Raw genomic sequence first — 16,733 nt, 5'->3', positions numbered from 1 at the left:
CATGACATTAAATATTCTTTTACAACATTAACAGCTATGTAATATTTCACTGTATATGTACCATAATTTATTTAAATGCTCCTCCTTTTTAACAGTATTTAGATTATTTCCAAGTATTTGCTATTATGACTCACCCTGCCATGAGCAATCTCATACATTTGACACAACTGTGATACTACATTTAACAGGAGGCTCACCCCTATGTCTCCCGCACAGGCTGTGGAACAGAATACCATACCTACCTGTTACTTGAGTAGGTGCAATCACTTGGCTGGCACTTGATGTAGAAGCTTCAGGAGCTACTTCCACAGGCACAGGAGGTGATGTTTTTTCAATCACTACTACATGAGGAAAGAGGGGATGAAAAAAGTTAAAGCCTGTTAGGTGCTTTGAGATCCCATCTCAAAAATGTAAGCATAATTTAATTCTAGTAACATACCACAGTCGTGCTTGGATAATTAAAGACTCTTAGAGATCCCTAAAGCTCCTGGCATTAATCTATAGCCTCACCTCAGTTTCAACATTTAGTAAGAAAATATGAGAAGAATTCAGAAGCCAAGAAAAATGACACTTCATCAAATGATGACCTTCAAAAGTGTTCTAATAATATATACCTACTCCTGGCCACAGAAAATCGTGAGAAACTTACCTTCCTTTTAGTCTTCTAAAACTTACATGACCATCCCCACACTAACATTACAAGTATATTAATATACTTAAGTGTATGTTTCACATGGCATTTCACATATGAATTCTAATGATTTATCAAACTTTAAAATCAAAGACAAAAGAATCCTTATCTTACTCTTTTATTCACTGATAATACTCTTACAAATAGCACAGATCAACAGAGGTTACCTGGAAACTGTGGGTGCAGATGAATAGTTGAGATGCCTGGAGAGAGCTGGGGTTGACCAGGCTCAACTTTGGTGTTCTCTTGATCCAATGAAGGTATTTCCTGGGTGGTTGTATTAAAAAGAAAAAAAGAGAGAGAGAACTTAAAGTAGGAATTATCTTTAATGTTCACATATTACTATCTTTATTTAATTCTACTCTTAGAAAGGCAACAAATATCACAGTACATTGGACAACAACCTGCGCAATCATGTGGGGGAAAAAAATACACATACAAAGTGTTGCTGAGCCACTTTTGTAGCAAGCCTTTGATTCCCCCAACAGCGCTTACCCACGTACACACCCTCACCCACGGCCCAGGGGCCCAAAGCAAAAGGTCCCTTCAGACGTTGTAAACAAATGCGTTGGCTCAGGGGCCAACATCTGGTCTCAAACAAGGCAAAACTAACCCCAAAGGAAAACTAAACTATCCTCTCCTGGACATGGTGCTCTGCCCTAGGAAGATGACCAGCCACACTTTGCAGAGTAACTAATGGGTACTGCACATGTGTCATAACCAAGAACGTACAGTACATTAAAATATTTTAAGCCAGGCAGTCATTAAGGCCTTTCTGAACCTCCCAACCAGGAACTTTGCACCTCCAGCTCTCAGCATAGGGGTAGTCAAGCACAGCAACAAAAACAGAGGGGCTTGGACAAGCACCCAGGGCTTCCTCACGCGTAGGTTGCCCCCTCTCGTCCCCCAGACCAGAGGTGAAGAAACAGGCTTGCGGCACCTGTGGCTCAGCTTCTAGTTACAGCTGCTCAGGGCTCCTGCAGACTGAACTGTGAGGCCAGCAGACACACACAGTGGGGCCAGCGTGCCCGTGCCACCATATCCTTAGAAGTGTTCATCAGGTTACTTGGTCATGGCTGCCCAGCACACCACTGCCATCTTCCCGAAAGCTCACTCCCCAGGTCTGTTTCCCTCTTCATCGTTGTCCTAACTTCAATTATCTCCTTTTCTGCTTTTTATAAAATAGATAACCTCTCTGAGTATCTCATCAAAAACCCAAATTCGTAGGCGTGAGTATTTACAGTGTGACTCCATTTAGATCTTCCACCAGCACCTCAAATCCATCCCCTCCAAAGCCCTGCAGGTTCTCATTCCAAGGTCTGCATTTCTGTCAAGGCCACAGGGATTAAACCGGCCAGGTTTCAAGTCACCTTGTGGTCCTTGCTCTTTCATTCTTCATTCCAAGCTCTGCCCATCTGCACTGCTCTTGATGTTTGTTGACCTTTCCGTACCCATAGCCCCCACTGTCCTGGTCTGGACTCTCTTTCTCGTCCTGTTTATTATAATTATCTATTGGTTTCTTAAGCTCCCTCTGTCTCCCTGTCTCAGTTAATCCTGCCGTGATTCATCTTCTAGAAGGACTGAGCATTTATTACTTTTTCCCACATTTTCCCTTAAGAATACAGACTAATCGGGCGCCTGGGTGTCTCAGTTGGTTAAGCGACTGTCTTTGGCTCAGGTCATGATCCCGGAATCCTGGGATCGAGTCCTGCACCAGGCTCCCTGCTCAGCAGGGAGTCTGCTCCTCCCTCTGACCCTACCCCCTCTTGCGCTCTCTCTCTCTCAAATAAATAAATAAAAAATAAAATAAAAAGAATACAGACTAATCTTCCATTACCTATTAAAGGTGACCTCAATCAGTCTCTCAATTGCAGCCCATTCCCTGCAGCCCATGGTCAATGCCAGCAAGAAGCAGACCATCATCAGATGTTTATGGATTCCTGAAACTTACAGAAAGAATTTCCCCCATCAGCACGGGACAGCAGACTTCCTCATCAATGCTACTTCTCCACTTGACAAGTAGAGTCGAGAGAGAGGAGCACGGTATCTCGCCACTGATTACAACTGCCATTTGGATTCCAAGCCTTCCAAAGCAGCCCCAAGTTCTCCTTCCAACCAAGCCTCTCCTGCTCCCCTAACTGACCTCTTGCTGTCTCCTCCATCGCACCTTTGCACATATAATTTCCCACCCACGGGCTACCCCGCTTTCTCTTCATCCATTTTTAGTATCATGAGACCTCTGTGAGGAGTCAAGACCGCAAAGACTATGACTGCATTTTTCCCACTGCCTCGTCTCCAAAAAATTTACAATGTAAGTATAGAAGAAAATGTTCAGGCCCTCTTTCAGATCCTTAGTGAGAGTTACCATAAACTCCATCCTCAACAGTGAAGAAAACAGAGATTATTAAATAAGATGAGGTTGGGCGCCTGGGTGGCTCCGTCGTTAAGCATCTGCCTTCGGCTCAGGTCATGATCCCAGGGTCCTGGGATCGAGTCCTACATCAGGCTCCCTGCTCAGCAGGAGACCTGCTTCTCCCTCTCCCACTCCCCCTGCTTGTGTTCCTGCTCTCGCTGTGTCTCTCTCTGTCAAATAAATAAATAAAATCTTTAAAAATAAATAAATAAATAAATAAGATGAGGTTATCAGGGAGCTGGCTGGTCTGTTCATGCCTTGAATGATTCCTTCCCCATATCAACCAGAACTGAATTCAAAATCAACAAAATTGCAAACTACTGCACACTACTGACCTTTAGAAACACAATCCAGGAGCTGTAAATGTGCGTATAAAATATGCATATGTGTTGTACTGCTTTTGGGGTCAATTTAACAATGCTCTTCTTTGTTGGGTGCTGTCACTCTAAAATCCTACTTCTTTGTTGTCTGGATTCTTTTAGCACTTAGGTTAGAACTCTGAAGTTATTCTATCCTATATGCATAAGCTAAAAAATTTTAAAACTATTTATAGTAATTTATATGTGTTTGTGCCATTTAAATTCTAACACTTGTCATTCTTGTCTACTGAGCGATATATAAATGTATGAAGATTTAATAACGATCTAATTTTCATGTTATTAAAGAATCAAAGCAAGATTCAGATGGGGAACAATATTACATAAACAGGACTTAGATCCAGCAAATTTCTATATTTCCTATGAATAAATCTCACAATTCATGGTCCCATTTTATGCCAAAAAACCAATAGGCTGACTAAATACTTCTCTGAAATTTCTAAGAACCAATATTCTAGTATTGAAATGTAACTTCCAAGAGTAAGCTCTGTTCTTCTTTTAATGTAATCAAACACGCATGTTAAATTTTAGCTGTTACTGGAACACTACATCAAAAACTAATGATGTAATGTATGGTGATTAACATAACAATAAAAAATTTAAAAAAAATTTTAGCTATTACTTAAGAAGAACTTCACTCAGTATATATGCACCCTAAGAATTCACAAATGCATGTACACACCGGAACCTTTCCTTCCGTCCACAGTCCAGGCCACGAACTGACTTGAATTCTGTGTAAGCCTCTGATTCCTTCAGTGCCACCTTTTTCTCTCACTAGAATTTAAGTTCCATGAGAACAAGGAGTTTTGTCTGATTTGTTCTCGATTGTTTTCTTAACTCAGGATAGTGCCAGTTATGTAGCAGGGGCTCAATCAATATTTCTTGAATGAATGCTTTATTTCCTCAAACCAAATAATGAATAATAGGCATGTTACTGTATTTAAGTCTAAAAAAATCCATATGTATTCTAAAAGGAAATCATTGTGACAGTAAAAAGACAAAGACCTGCAAATAATGAATGAATTACCTTCTCAGGGGGTACAGTTGCCACTAAAACCAGAAAAGAAAGGAAGACATTAGTACAATTGAAGTCAATTCACCACATGATAAATTTGTAAAAAAACGACAGAAGTCCACTGCCACTCCAAAAGGATTAAAAATGAAACAAAATCAAATGCAGAACTATTGTCATCTACCATTTTGGAGAATTTTACACATGACCAAAAGACAAACTCTCCATGCTGTATCATTCCTTGGCTACAAAAGTTCAGGTAGATGTGATAAAATTGTTTCCAACTCCCTCATTAACTGAAAAGGTTAAAGGAAACAATACTTCCTGGTACATTACTTTATGTCTAATCTCAATTTTATGGAACTTCCCACATCAAAAAAGCATTTTCATTAATTAGCCACATACTTATCCTTATCATAATATATAATACTTGATGTTAATGTTAAAAAAGAAAGCCACTTATTTCAGTAAGAGATCTAAAACCGGGTACTGTACTCCTAGTATGTATTGAAGCCCTGTGAGCATCGTATGATAAACTAACTAAATTAGAGAGAAAGAACTCATAGGCCAATAAAATCTAATTAGAGATTAGCATCAATATGTTGAACAGATTACATATTACACAGTCATGACATTATTGTGAAGCGGTGGGAGTGGTTATGCCTTTGGATTTAGAAAGACTTGCTTCTCATTAATCAGTCCTTAGTATTAGTCCTCAAGCTTATGATTAACAATTACTGGGGTTTTTCTCATTAGTCATCATCCCCATAAACATCAGTGTTCACTGTCGGTAGATGTCTAACTTCCAAAAGCAATCAGGACACCAGATAGCTTATCACTGCTGCTATATTCTTGTGGTTGGAACAGTCAACTAACGGTCGGCCCTGCGTAACCCACCAAAGAAGTCTTGAGGCAGAAGCTGGACCAGAGCCCATTTCCTCCTGCCTGTGCAGAGCAGGAGTAGTTGCAAACATCTGGCCATGATACCCCGTGCAGAGGAGCAAACCGGTCAATACTGTCAATTCTAGGGGAGGTCCTCCCTGCTCTGCCTAACAAGAAGGGCCACAAGTGAGACAGTGAAATAAAACAGGCCAGAACACAGAAAGATTCAAAGCCCTGGAAAAAGACCTCTCTAGAAGGCAGCTTGGCCAAGTTCCTGATTCTCCACTAACCTAGATACCTTCTCTCCTCACAAAATCCATAAATGGGCACCTTAAATTCTGACCCAACAAACTGTGAGAAGCCAACAGGGGCTTCATTAAAGAAAATATATATTCTGTACAAATCTAAAAATGTTTATTCTTTCTATCTGGGGGAAACATTTTTAGGATAATAAAGATATTCAAGGAATTGGAGATGCTGGCTTTTATCTAGAGACAAGGTCAATTGTCTCTAGGCTCCTAGAATATAAAGCCATACTCGCTTTCTTGGGAAAATGTGCTCCTTGGCCCCATTACATACTCTTCATATGACACTTGGCAAGCCATATTCCCTCTCTAGGTCTCAGGCTTCTCAGAAAGTCAATGAAAGGACTGTGCGAGGAGACTTCCAAGATCCCTTCGATGGATTCTCCTGTCCTCCTCCTTGGAGCGCCATCATCCCTGACTGTCCATTGCCCTCTATTTCATGGAAGCTCAGTCAATGCTTTAACTTCTTTAAGTCTGTGGATTCGTCTTTGTAAAGTACATAACTATTTATTAAATGGCCCTCTAAACAAAGAAATGAATTAAGACTATTCCCTAAATGATCTGAATTACCCTTCAGGAATAAACACCAAGAAAAAGTAGCCCCCAGCATGTCCTGAGATCACCGTGGAATAGCGTTAGCTGCTACAAACCTATTACTCTACAGAGGTGGTTCTCAACCAGAGGTCATTTTACCCTACAGGGACATTTGGCGGGGCTGGACACCCTTCTGGTTGTAACACCTGGAAGGGGGGACGGTGCTACTGGCAACTAAAAGTTCGAGGCCAAGGAGGGGGCTGAACATCCTACCACGTACAGAGAAGCCCCTCACTAAGAATTATTCTGAAGTATCAATAGTACTGAGGTTAAAAACCCTATTCTAGAAGGGTATTGACAGGGAAACCAAGACACACAAGACCTCCTCGATCTATTTTCACTCTCACCTTCTGGCTCCGCCACTCCTGGCCCGTGTTCCTGGGAGAAGGTCAGGGCCTCCACTGGCTCTTCCTTGGCTGGGAGAGGTGGAGGATGAGTACTTTTAGCAACAGGTTGAGTGTTCTTTGGCTTGACAAATACAGGTCCTTTACCTACATGGTGATGGATTGGCCTGCGTCTATGAACGCCAGAAACCGTATAACCCATTCCACCAGGACAGATTTCCTTAAAAGCAGCTAGATTTGGGATGGGAAAATATTCCTTTTAAAAATCTAAAAGTGCAAACTTATACAGAGGAAAATATCATGATGAGTATTTCTTAATAAATCACCATTAATATAGTTACATTTAAAAATTTCAAAAACAGACGCATAATGCTTGAATTTCTGTTAAACTTGCATATTTACAGAAAAAACCCAACCCTTTCTTTTACTCAACATTTCTCCATCTGTTAATTCCTTATCAATATTATATTTATAGCATATAGAGAGCATATATTTATATTATATATATCAGCAACCAATTAGGAGATATCATATATACATTTTCTATATTTAATTTTCTCTATCATATTATATATCACATATATGAAATATATGTAATGTATTAGGAGGTTTTCATGTACAGAAGATACTATATATATTATATATATTTCATAGGGTATGTGTATAAGATCAGCAAAAACCAGGCTTTCTTCTTTTCCTCCTGCTTTGGTATAATTGCATTAGTTATTAACAAGGAACTCAATAACATCTCTCTAAGCTAGATGACTAGCAAGAAGGTTAAAAGAGAAAAATCAATCACTAGTCAGGGAAATGAGAGGCTGAAATGTTCATAATTTGTTTCCAGTTGAAGAATCCAAAGGACTCAGCCAGAATGGAGCATATCAGCTGATATGGTGAGGCTGGTGAAGAAGGACTGAAAAGGGGAGTGTTTTTGAAGAGAAAGTCTCAGGATAGTGAGAAGAAATCCAGCAAAGTAAGACATACTAAAGGGATGATGGATAAAAGTCAAGAACAACAGGACATGCCAAGTCAGAATGGAGTCATTTTCAAAAAAAGGGATGAGTAGGCAACAGCCTGATCTTGACCAGCTGGCTTAACTATCCAGAGGACAAGGAGATGTTCTGTGCCCCGAGACTGCTACCCTTGCCAGGAAAGTGGTCTTGCCTGTTAAAAAAAAAAAAAATGTAGACTGGGCCCATAGGACTTGCTAACCTCCACTGCATCATCTCCAGGAATAAGTAAAGGAGAAGACAGGGGTGGTAAGGCAGTGTGTGGCCTGAGAAGGAAAATCCACCTAATCCCTTTGGTGTTGCTATTGGAGGCAAGTTACCAAAGGCAGACACTAAGGAGCTTATGGTCAACTTTTTTATTTCTACTTTTCAAATTGAAAGTAAAATAAGTCATTTCTCACTTCTACTCAACAAGAGATCTCCTATTGAATGTTCTGGACCTAAAATTAGTTCTCAATAAAAAGGAAACTCTAAAATTCTCCTTGAAGCACGCTAAAACATTGTTTTTCTAAGGATCACACATTAAATGGTGGAACCTCATTCTTAAATTTAACTATGAAATACAATTCTTACTTGAAAGAACAGATGTTTCCAGAAGAAAACATGTTTTCCGATCAAATATTTGCAGTATTAATGAGTAAATGTTGTGAAAATCACCATATAACCAAAAACTGGGTAAGTACAAAAAGTTTGTCTTTAATGTTATTTTCCAAATTTAGTTACTGGATGTTATGGAGGAGTCGCCCTGTGTTATATTCACCATCTTGATTTATGTTTCATGTAAGAGTTACAAAGCTATTAAAATTGAACTTGAAGAGAAATGGGTCTATAAATTATGAAGGTCATTTATTTCATGGATTATTACCTTTTAATCACTAGTAGTTCAGATCCCACAGGGGGATACTAGGCCCTTTTGAAGGTGTCTAAATTTATACAGTCTACTAAAATACCATCAGCATTATACTATCCTCCGCCTTACCAATTCTTTCTGATCCTAACCACCAACAAAGGTGGATTATGAGATTTAAATTTATACTTAAACCATGTCTGCTGCTGTGTAAGCTACAGCTTTGAGACATTCAGTAGTCCTGTGAGAGTTGATGCACTTCTCTAGGTGGGAAGCATCTTAATCAAATAAGCACCTGATGAGACTTTTTTATGGCCATCACATGCCTGTGAAATAGGGACCACTCCTCCTTTGATAATGCCATGCCTGGTATTTGCAGGGTGTGTTTCTTTCTCTTCCACTTAATTCTGCTTGATCCTGCTTGAGAAGTTGAGGACTCCTTGGTAGGAGTAAGGCACTGAGAGAAATATATTTACCCTTTCAGGGCATTAGGCAAATATGTACCAAACTAAAGCATAAGGAATAATCAACTTCCATTAATATTCTGACTTGGAAGTTCCTCAGTGCACTGGCAGGATCTGCCCTTGTGTTATTAATCTTCACAGCACAAATTCAATCATGAAGATAATTCCCTCCATTTCCAAGTGGAGAAAGTGACGAGCACATGTTCAACCAGTGAGTGAGTGAGTCAACCCGCACAGGGGATGGTGGCCGTGCATGTGACACACGGCCAGTCATTAGGAGAGCACATGGCCCATCTGGTCTCTTCACACTTTTAAACACCAGACTTAGGGTCCCACAAAGTAATGGCTTTTCTTAACATTCAAGAGGAAGTCTCATGTTACACAGAAACAGGAAAATATCTCTTCTACTGATTCAACCTTCTATGGTCATGGTTTGTACAAAACTAGTAAAAAATACACTGTATTATTTACACATCGATTAAAAGTTGGAAACCAAAAAGAACACAAACTGCCAAAGTCCTCCTGTGTCCTTGTGTGGCTGGCAAGGAATATGAGCGTGCAGCTGGTCATGTCTTACCTGTGCCCGGAAGGGGACATTTCTCACAGTGTGGGCCCCAGGCCTTGCCCACACTACAACAGCAGAGCTGCTTGGTGAGGTGAACAGACAGAGGGTGCATACACTGCCTTCCGGAACTGACAAGACGGTAACAGGGCCCTTTCTCTTCAGAGAGCACAGGGGTATCCGCTGAAGCAGAGAGATAAGGCCTGATGTCACCGAAGAAACAACAAAAGACTACATCGACTTTTCTTGGCATAGTAAAACGAACCTTTAAGTCTGGATTAGACACCATACTTCAGAATAAATTTGTGTAGATTCAGGGCATTGCCTTTCCTGATTTAGAGTCGTTTACCAAATATGTTTTAGGTTTTAGAATCAGGGCCCCAAGCGTCCCCGTCCCTATCTGGTCCCTTCTTCCATTCTAGCAAGCATTAGATCAGGTACGTGTGCATGATGTAAAAAGAAACCATTTCAAGCAAAATCAACTGCCCAACAAAACCTAGGTACCTATTATCAAAATCACTACGCCATTTATTTTCTTGTATTTAGCCATAACACAGGTAGTTCTAGGGAAGAGTTTGGTGAGCAACCAGGCACTGTGAACATCGGGAACTCAACATAGTTGATGCTGAAAGCCAGCTGCTGCCCTTCTTAAGGACTGTGAGAGCTTGCAGGGTCTCGCTGTAGGCCAGTCAGCAGCGGATGGGAGGCAGGGAGCAGCTTCTGACCTGCCAGGTTACACAAGATGGCACACCAGAGAAGGCAACGGTGCGTTCAGTCCCTTAGAAAACATGCAACAACACACCAGCCCATAATCATGCAAGACCTAACTCCTATTCCTGATGCTTCTATTCTAAGTTTAGCAGATAAGACTTCACTAATCCAACAGCTAGACACTCTACTGAGCACACAAGGCAGTTACGAGGATAAGATACAGTCCTGCGTTTGAGAAGTTCATTTTCTAATGTAGAGGTGAGCCAGCTCTAGGCCAAGTAAAGTGCTGAACAGACCAAGCTTGAGGGTCCCCCCTTTTGTCCCTTCTTCCCTCCCAACCAAAGTTCTCCACTGTATCACTGTCCAGATGAGGTTTTTCCAATTTGCCTTTCCCTTAACCAATTCCTCTAGCTCCTGCTGCTTCCAAATCACCTTCCCTTCCTGCTCAGATCTCAATTTTCAATCATTCTCAAAGGACTGACATCTTAGTTAGATGCTCTAAGAAACAGTCTGATCAAATTAAGGTACTACAACACAGTGAAAAGAGCAAAGGTTTATAGAGCCAGATAGATCTGGATACTCATGGGACGTCTACCACTTGCCAGTAAGACAACCTATAGAAGTCACTGGGGCTGTGACGGTTGACTGGATCTTTCAGCTTGGCTAGGCCACAGCAAGTAGGTATTTGGTCAAACACAGGTCTGAAAGTTGCTCAGAAGGTATGTTTTACATGAGATTAACATTTATATTGGTAGACTCTGAGTAAAACAGATGATCTCCAGAGTGTGGGTGGGCCTCATCCTAATAGCGGAAAGGCCTTAAGAGGAAAAAGACTGAACTCTTCCGGAGAAGAGGGAATTTTGCCAGCAGACTGCCTTCAGACCCACGCTGTAACACTAACTCCTCCCTTTGTCTCCAGGATACAGCCTACTGTGCGGATCCTGGACTTGCCAACCTCTGCAATCATGTGAGTCAATTCCCTTAAAACCTCCCTCTCTACACACACGAGCATCCACACACACAGCCCCCTACTGGTTCTGTTTCTTTGGAAAGAACCTTAATACACTGGGTGAGCTTCAACCTCCCCCCTCCTATAAATAATAGGCTCAATGTGCTGATTAGAAATAGCATATGCTCATAAACCTCTGGTACAGAGTAGACACAAAATACATGTCAGCCACTCTTTAATTACAAGTATATATCTCCATCGTCTCAATGGGTGTTTGTACACAACTTCATCGCTGCTTAGTGGCAGAATTTGAACAAAGTGAAGATATTCAAAAACAGTTATTACTGGTGAATAGGAGCATGGAAACTGGGCATTGAGGGGAGCAGGGGAGACCTTCCTGAAGCCTCAGAGCTGATGCAGTTAGTATGCCTAATAAGGCCAGTTTTGTCCAGGGCTACTAAAAAAGTGCTCAGAGGGAGAAGTTTGAGTCTTTTCCTCTCCCTTCTCCCACTTACTTTCTGGAATCTTAAGAACATATACGTAGTTCTAGTATAATCAGCTCAGGAGGGATTCTACTAAAAAAAAATTTCTCTCCAAATTATTTGGAACTTACAACACATATTTCCATAGAAACAATGTCAGGCCATCTCACAGGATCCCATTTACACATGGCAGGGCTTAATTATACCACTAACTGCTCTAATATTGGTTCTAGATCCCCGGAACAAGGGCCATTCAGAGCAGAGCAGACGGTTTCCTCAAATCCATGACACTGGATAGTGGTGACATTGACTCCCTTCCACTTAATTCTCCACCCTCACTTCTTTGTAGCCACCTTGCCCGCACACCCAGGCGAGGGATACCATATTAGGCACCATCCTTTTTACACTCAAAGTGCCCCCCCACATCCAAGGACTATACTTTGAAGAAACCTCCTACCATGCCTGTCCCAAAAATTAAACCAAAACTCCACATCGGCAATTCAGTGTTTTAAGGGATTACTACGTGCACATGTGTGAATTTTAAGAAATTGCTTGTTAATTAAAGTGAGTTGATTGTTGTTGAGATCTTGTGAACTACACACACACACACACACACACACACACAAAATTTTGGGTATTTTATCATCTGGGGAATAAAGATAGAAGTCCAGTGAGCTAATTCTTTCTAAACAAATCATCTATAGACTTTTGTCTTCCCATCAGACAGTTTCCAAAGCATTTCAAATGGGGGTCTTTAGGGGACTAAGAGAATCACTGGCTTACAGTCACCAAGTCAATTGTCGGGGAGCATGGGTGTATCAGACCGTGTTCTAACCAGACATGCCTCACCCCAACTACATATAAGAACAAGAAACTAATAAAAAAAAAATACACTCCTTCAAAGATGGAAGACAACCAAGAAGGAAGCCATTGAAAAGGTCTAGCCTACATACCTCAGTTTTACTGGTGCTCCCACGATTCAAATTTTCTTTGATCTACAACTATGTGGAGGAAAAAGTGTTCATTTATGCCTCAGATTTCTAACAGGGTATGCCTTTTTAAGCCACTCCTGTTTTAACACCTACATTACCTGTCATCCTTCTATCATTTCCAATCTCTCACATGGCAATTCCACTTATCTCTCACATTTTCACATTCCAGTCAACATGACATGTAAATCCAGAAACAATATGCTCTGAATTATGAAGTTGAGTATCTTTAGCCACAGATCGGAAGGCTAGTCATGAGGGGTAATTCATTATACACTACATCATTTATTATTTTAAAATATGGCACACACGATCATATATTCTCTTGAGTCATAAGGCTTTGTGTTACGCTAAAAGAAATCAGTATTGACAAAAGATTTCTAAAGATTAAGTGGAAATTGGTATGGGATGGAGTGCTGAGGTTCCCATATGTAGACACACTGAAACTGGTTTTGGCAGATTATATTTTTGCAAGATGCATTGCTAAGATTAAGGTGGGAAGATTCAGGTACTCTCTATAGATGGAAACACCTTTCAAGAGTGTAAAACCTATTGGAAATGCCACCATCAGTCAGTCAGGAACATAAATCATTTTTCTTAGCTAGAGATAGAGAAATCCCCAAAGGTAATAAACATATAGCTCCATACCTTCGTCCTGAATCATCACTACACAGCCAATGCTATGATGCCCCACTTACAAAGGACAGTATGAAGGAAAGATGCTATGGTTCTCTTATTTGGGTTCCCCAGTAGCGTATCAAGCAACTTAATTATAGGGCTATACCATAAATTCTGATCATACTTTCCCAAAGACATCTTCCACACACGAATGACAAGTGTCATTAAAAGCAGATATAAATTAATCTGGCACTTAGAGGAAGCTAAAAAAATATAGAAGACCTAAGGAGAGGGCATATAGCTAGCCTGTTTTAAATGCCCCCTGCACCAACACCCCCAATATCCTCATTCAGCTCTTGGATGAATTCCACATCAGAGTTTCATCTCTTTAAGCTTAAAACCCCTGTGAGAAGAGTGTTGGGAGGCAGGTAAAGTGTTGATGAGGAGTCTGAGAGATGAATTTGCTGAAAGAAGAGCCACAGGCACCCTTTTCGGGAAACGGGCTACTAAATTCTGGGAGAACTAAAATAAAAGAAACCATGATTCTAGAGCCAGTGCAGAGTTACACCACCTATTCTATCGTGTGGCGAGTAAGACTTAAACAACAGCTCTCCTTAAATAAAGGACTCGCTCCCATCAATTCAGACTAGTTTCTTCTTCCTGATTCAAAGCTCAGCTTGTGGACTAAGATCCAGCTTCAAATGTGGGCTTTACCACTTAAAGGCTGTGTGACTTTTGGCAAGATCCTTATTAACCCCTCCAAGCCTCCATTTCTTTATTCTAAAATAGAACGGCAACATAAACCTCATGGATGTCTTGGAAGTATTTTATCTGGTAATGCATACCAAGTGCTTAGTGCCTGGCACTTATGAAATGCACAACAAAGATGCTGACGTTGCTGCCCTGGTTTTGGCTGTTACTGTTAGGTGGGGGCAAACACTTTGTAGAGACGTGTCTGTCTAGCCCCCAAGCCACGATGCTACAAGACGGCTAAGTGAGGGAAGTGAGAGACCAAAGCTGGGATGGCCGCAGAGGAGGCAGAAAGACAAGAGAAGGTGTAAGACAGATTACAAAGATTAATGACTTTCTTGGAGACAAGGAGAGGACAGAGTCAAAAGTGGCAGAGGAGCTCCCAGCCTGCCTGCCTGGAAAATGGTGTCACATGCACAGAACCACTACGTCAGGAAGGAAAGGGGGAAAGGAGGAAGCCTAGCAGTCATTTACCCCATCAGCTGTGTCAAACAAGGATCTAGAACTATGCTGTCCGATACATTAACACCTAGCCACGTGTTGCTACTTCAATAAAACTTCAATGAAATACAATTTAAAACTCAGTTCGTCAGTCACACTGCCCACATGGGACTAGCACCTGCTACCTCAGACAGCACAGATACAGAACATTCCCATCATCACACAATGTCCTATTGGACAGTGTTGATACAGCCCAAGAGTAAACAAACTCTTTCTGTAAAAGGCAAAATAATAAAGAGATATTTTAGACCTTGTGAGCCCTACGGTCTCTGCGGCAACTTCCCAACTCTACCATCATGGCACTAAAGCAACACTAGACAATATGTAAATGAACAGACATGGCTGTGTTCCAATAAAACTTTATTTACAAAAACAGACAGTGGAACAGATTTGGTCCGTGAGCTGTATCTTGCCAACCCCTGATCTAGGACCCAAAACTTAGAGGCACAAAACCCAGTATTAAATCTCAAGAGTCCCTGGGGTGCCTGGCTGTGCAGTCAGTTAAGTTTCCGACTCTTGGTTTTGGCTCAGGTCCTGATATCAGGGTCATTGAGATGGAGCCCCACGTCCTGCTTCATGCTTAGCATGGAGTCTGCTTGAGATTCTCTCTCCCTCTCCCTCCTCCCTCTCATGCTTGTGCACTCACTCTCTTTCTCTCTCTCAAAAATAAATAAATCTTTAAATCTCAAGAGTCACTTTACTAGCTGTATGATCTTAAGAAGTTGTGTAAGCTCCCCAAGCTTCAGTTACCTAATGCATAAAATGAGAATAATACATATATCATTAAGATGTTAGGGTAATAGAAAGATATGATGGGCATCAATATGACTGACTTTTAGAAGGAATGTGTTCTTCATCTCATGATTTCCAGGTTGCTGAGCACATCTCTCCAACCCTCTAGTTTTAAATTAGCACCCAGGCCATGGGGCAAAAAAATGCAGTCAAACAGCAAACAGTCAGGCCCAGAGATTTTTCATCTGGGCATTTTTCTACCAAACCTATGGACACACCCACTGCAGCTCTCATCCTGGAGCTCCCGAATTCCCAAGAAAATTGCAGCTCAGAAAGAGAGTTTCCCTATTCCAACTACAAAACGTTATTATCCTTTTCTTGGATTTGCTCTGACAAATCCTAAAATTTCCCTTTTCCCCATGGAGAGGGAGGAGGCGGTCTGAAGACGCTGCGGTGACATCTGAAGGCACAGACAGAGAGGTCTGGGGTAGCAGAGGACAGAGCCCTCCGGCCTTCGTTCTTTGAGCTGTGCTAAGTCAGGGACAGAGAACAGGCAAGGAGAGAAAGAGAAATAGTGCAACCTTTGGCCAGAGTCAAGGAATTCTGAGGGTGTTCACTTCAGTGCATCTGAGAATAGGGAGAGCTTCCCATTGCTCCTTGGCCATTGCCAAGTGCCTTTCTTTGCGTTCAGAGTCAGCCACACCTTTTATGGCCTGGCTATGCCCTCAATTCATGCTGCCTGAGCAAATGTGGTCAGTCTCTTCCATTTGCTTACATGCTCTATCCGTGGCTGACAGCTCTCAAAAAGATACTACAAACGTTAAGTAACAACTCCTCTCAGGGCCTTTGTGTGTCTGGGCACATGTGTCTATGTGTGTGCATGCGTGCAGGAGTATGTGTGACCTCCAGTCTCCTTCTGCTATTTCCCCATGACTATTAAGGATACCACCATCTTGCCAATATTTTTTCCCTTACTCTGTAAACATCACCTTCTTTCCTGATTCTTCTCAACTATTTTCAGACTTCTGCCTTGGTACCCCACCCCCCACCCCGAGCCCTGCATTGATTTCTTCAAAATACAGTTCACAAACAAATCAGGCAGGACTGAACCAAGTCACAAATCCTGAAGGAACTCCACATACCTGGGATGTTACATGTGGTAAATTCAGAGGACAGAGAATTAAATCTGCCACTCAACGCTGGTAAAGATCCCAGGTTTTAACTCAAACTCTAAACTGGAACATTTAACTAGCAACAAACCTCTCTTAGTGCTTTATCATTTCAGCTGCTGTAGCTGAACCATAAAATTGAATTATTTTTCAAATAAGAATGAATGGTTGTTTAACGAGTTCAATATTATTCGGGCAACAACAGGGAAAATAAATGCTAAGGAAATGTCTAAGTGTTTCAAAAATCTCATTGGCAGATTTCTACAATCTTATTAAAACCTGGGTGTCTGCCCTTAACTCTAGACATCAGATCTAGTCAAAGTTCAATAAA

At 41.3% G+C, this 16,733-nt stretch overlaps 1 protein-coding gene across 9 annotated transcripts in view; it reads right to left on the bottom strand.

The window, feature by feature from the left end:
- The window catches only part of LTBP1 (latent transforming growth factor beta binding protein 1), a 388,182-nt gene that overhangs the window by 123,255 nt on the left and 248,194 nt on the right, over positions 1–16,733 (bottom strand). For 6 of the 9 annotated variants that reach the window (XM_027621433.2, XM_027621430.2, XM_027621432.2 and 3 more), the window contains 5 exons: positions 9,517–9,684; positions 6,622–6,849; positions 4,509–4,531; positions 859–958; positions 243–341 (listed from right to left, as the gene is read on the bottom strand). In XM_027621433.2, coding sequence (XP_027477234.2) covers positions 243–341; positions 859–958; positions 4,509–4,531; positions 6,622–6,849; positions 9,517–9,684 — 618 coding nt within the window. The remainder of the gene's footprint in view (positions 1–242; positions 342–858; positions 959–4,508; positions 4,532–6,621; positions 6,850–9,516; positions 9,685–16,733) is intronic. The other 3 variants (XM_027621434.2, XM_027621437.2, XM_027621438.2) reach the window with 1 other exon arrangement.

This window comes from Zalophus californianus, chromosome 8 (assembly GCF_009762305.2).
Source record: "Zalophus californianus isolate mZalCal1 chromosome 8, mZalCal1.pri.v2, whole genome shotgun sequence".
Lineage (NCBI taxonomy): Eukaryota > Metazoa > Chordata > Mammalia > Carnivora > Otariidae > Zalophus > Zalophus californianus.
Note: the sequence above shows the minus strand (reverse complement) of the source record. Positions and strands in the feature narration are given on the sequence as shown.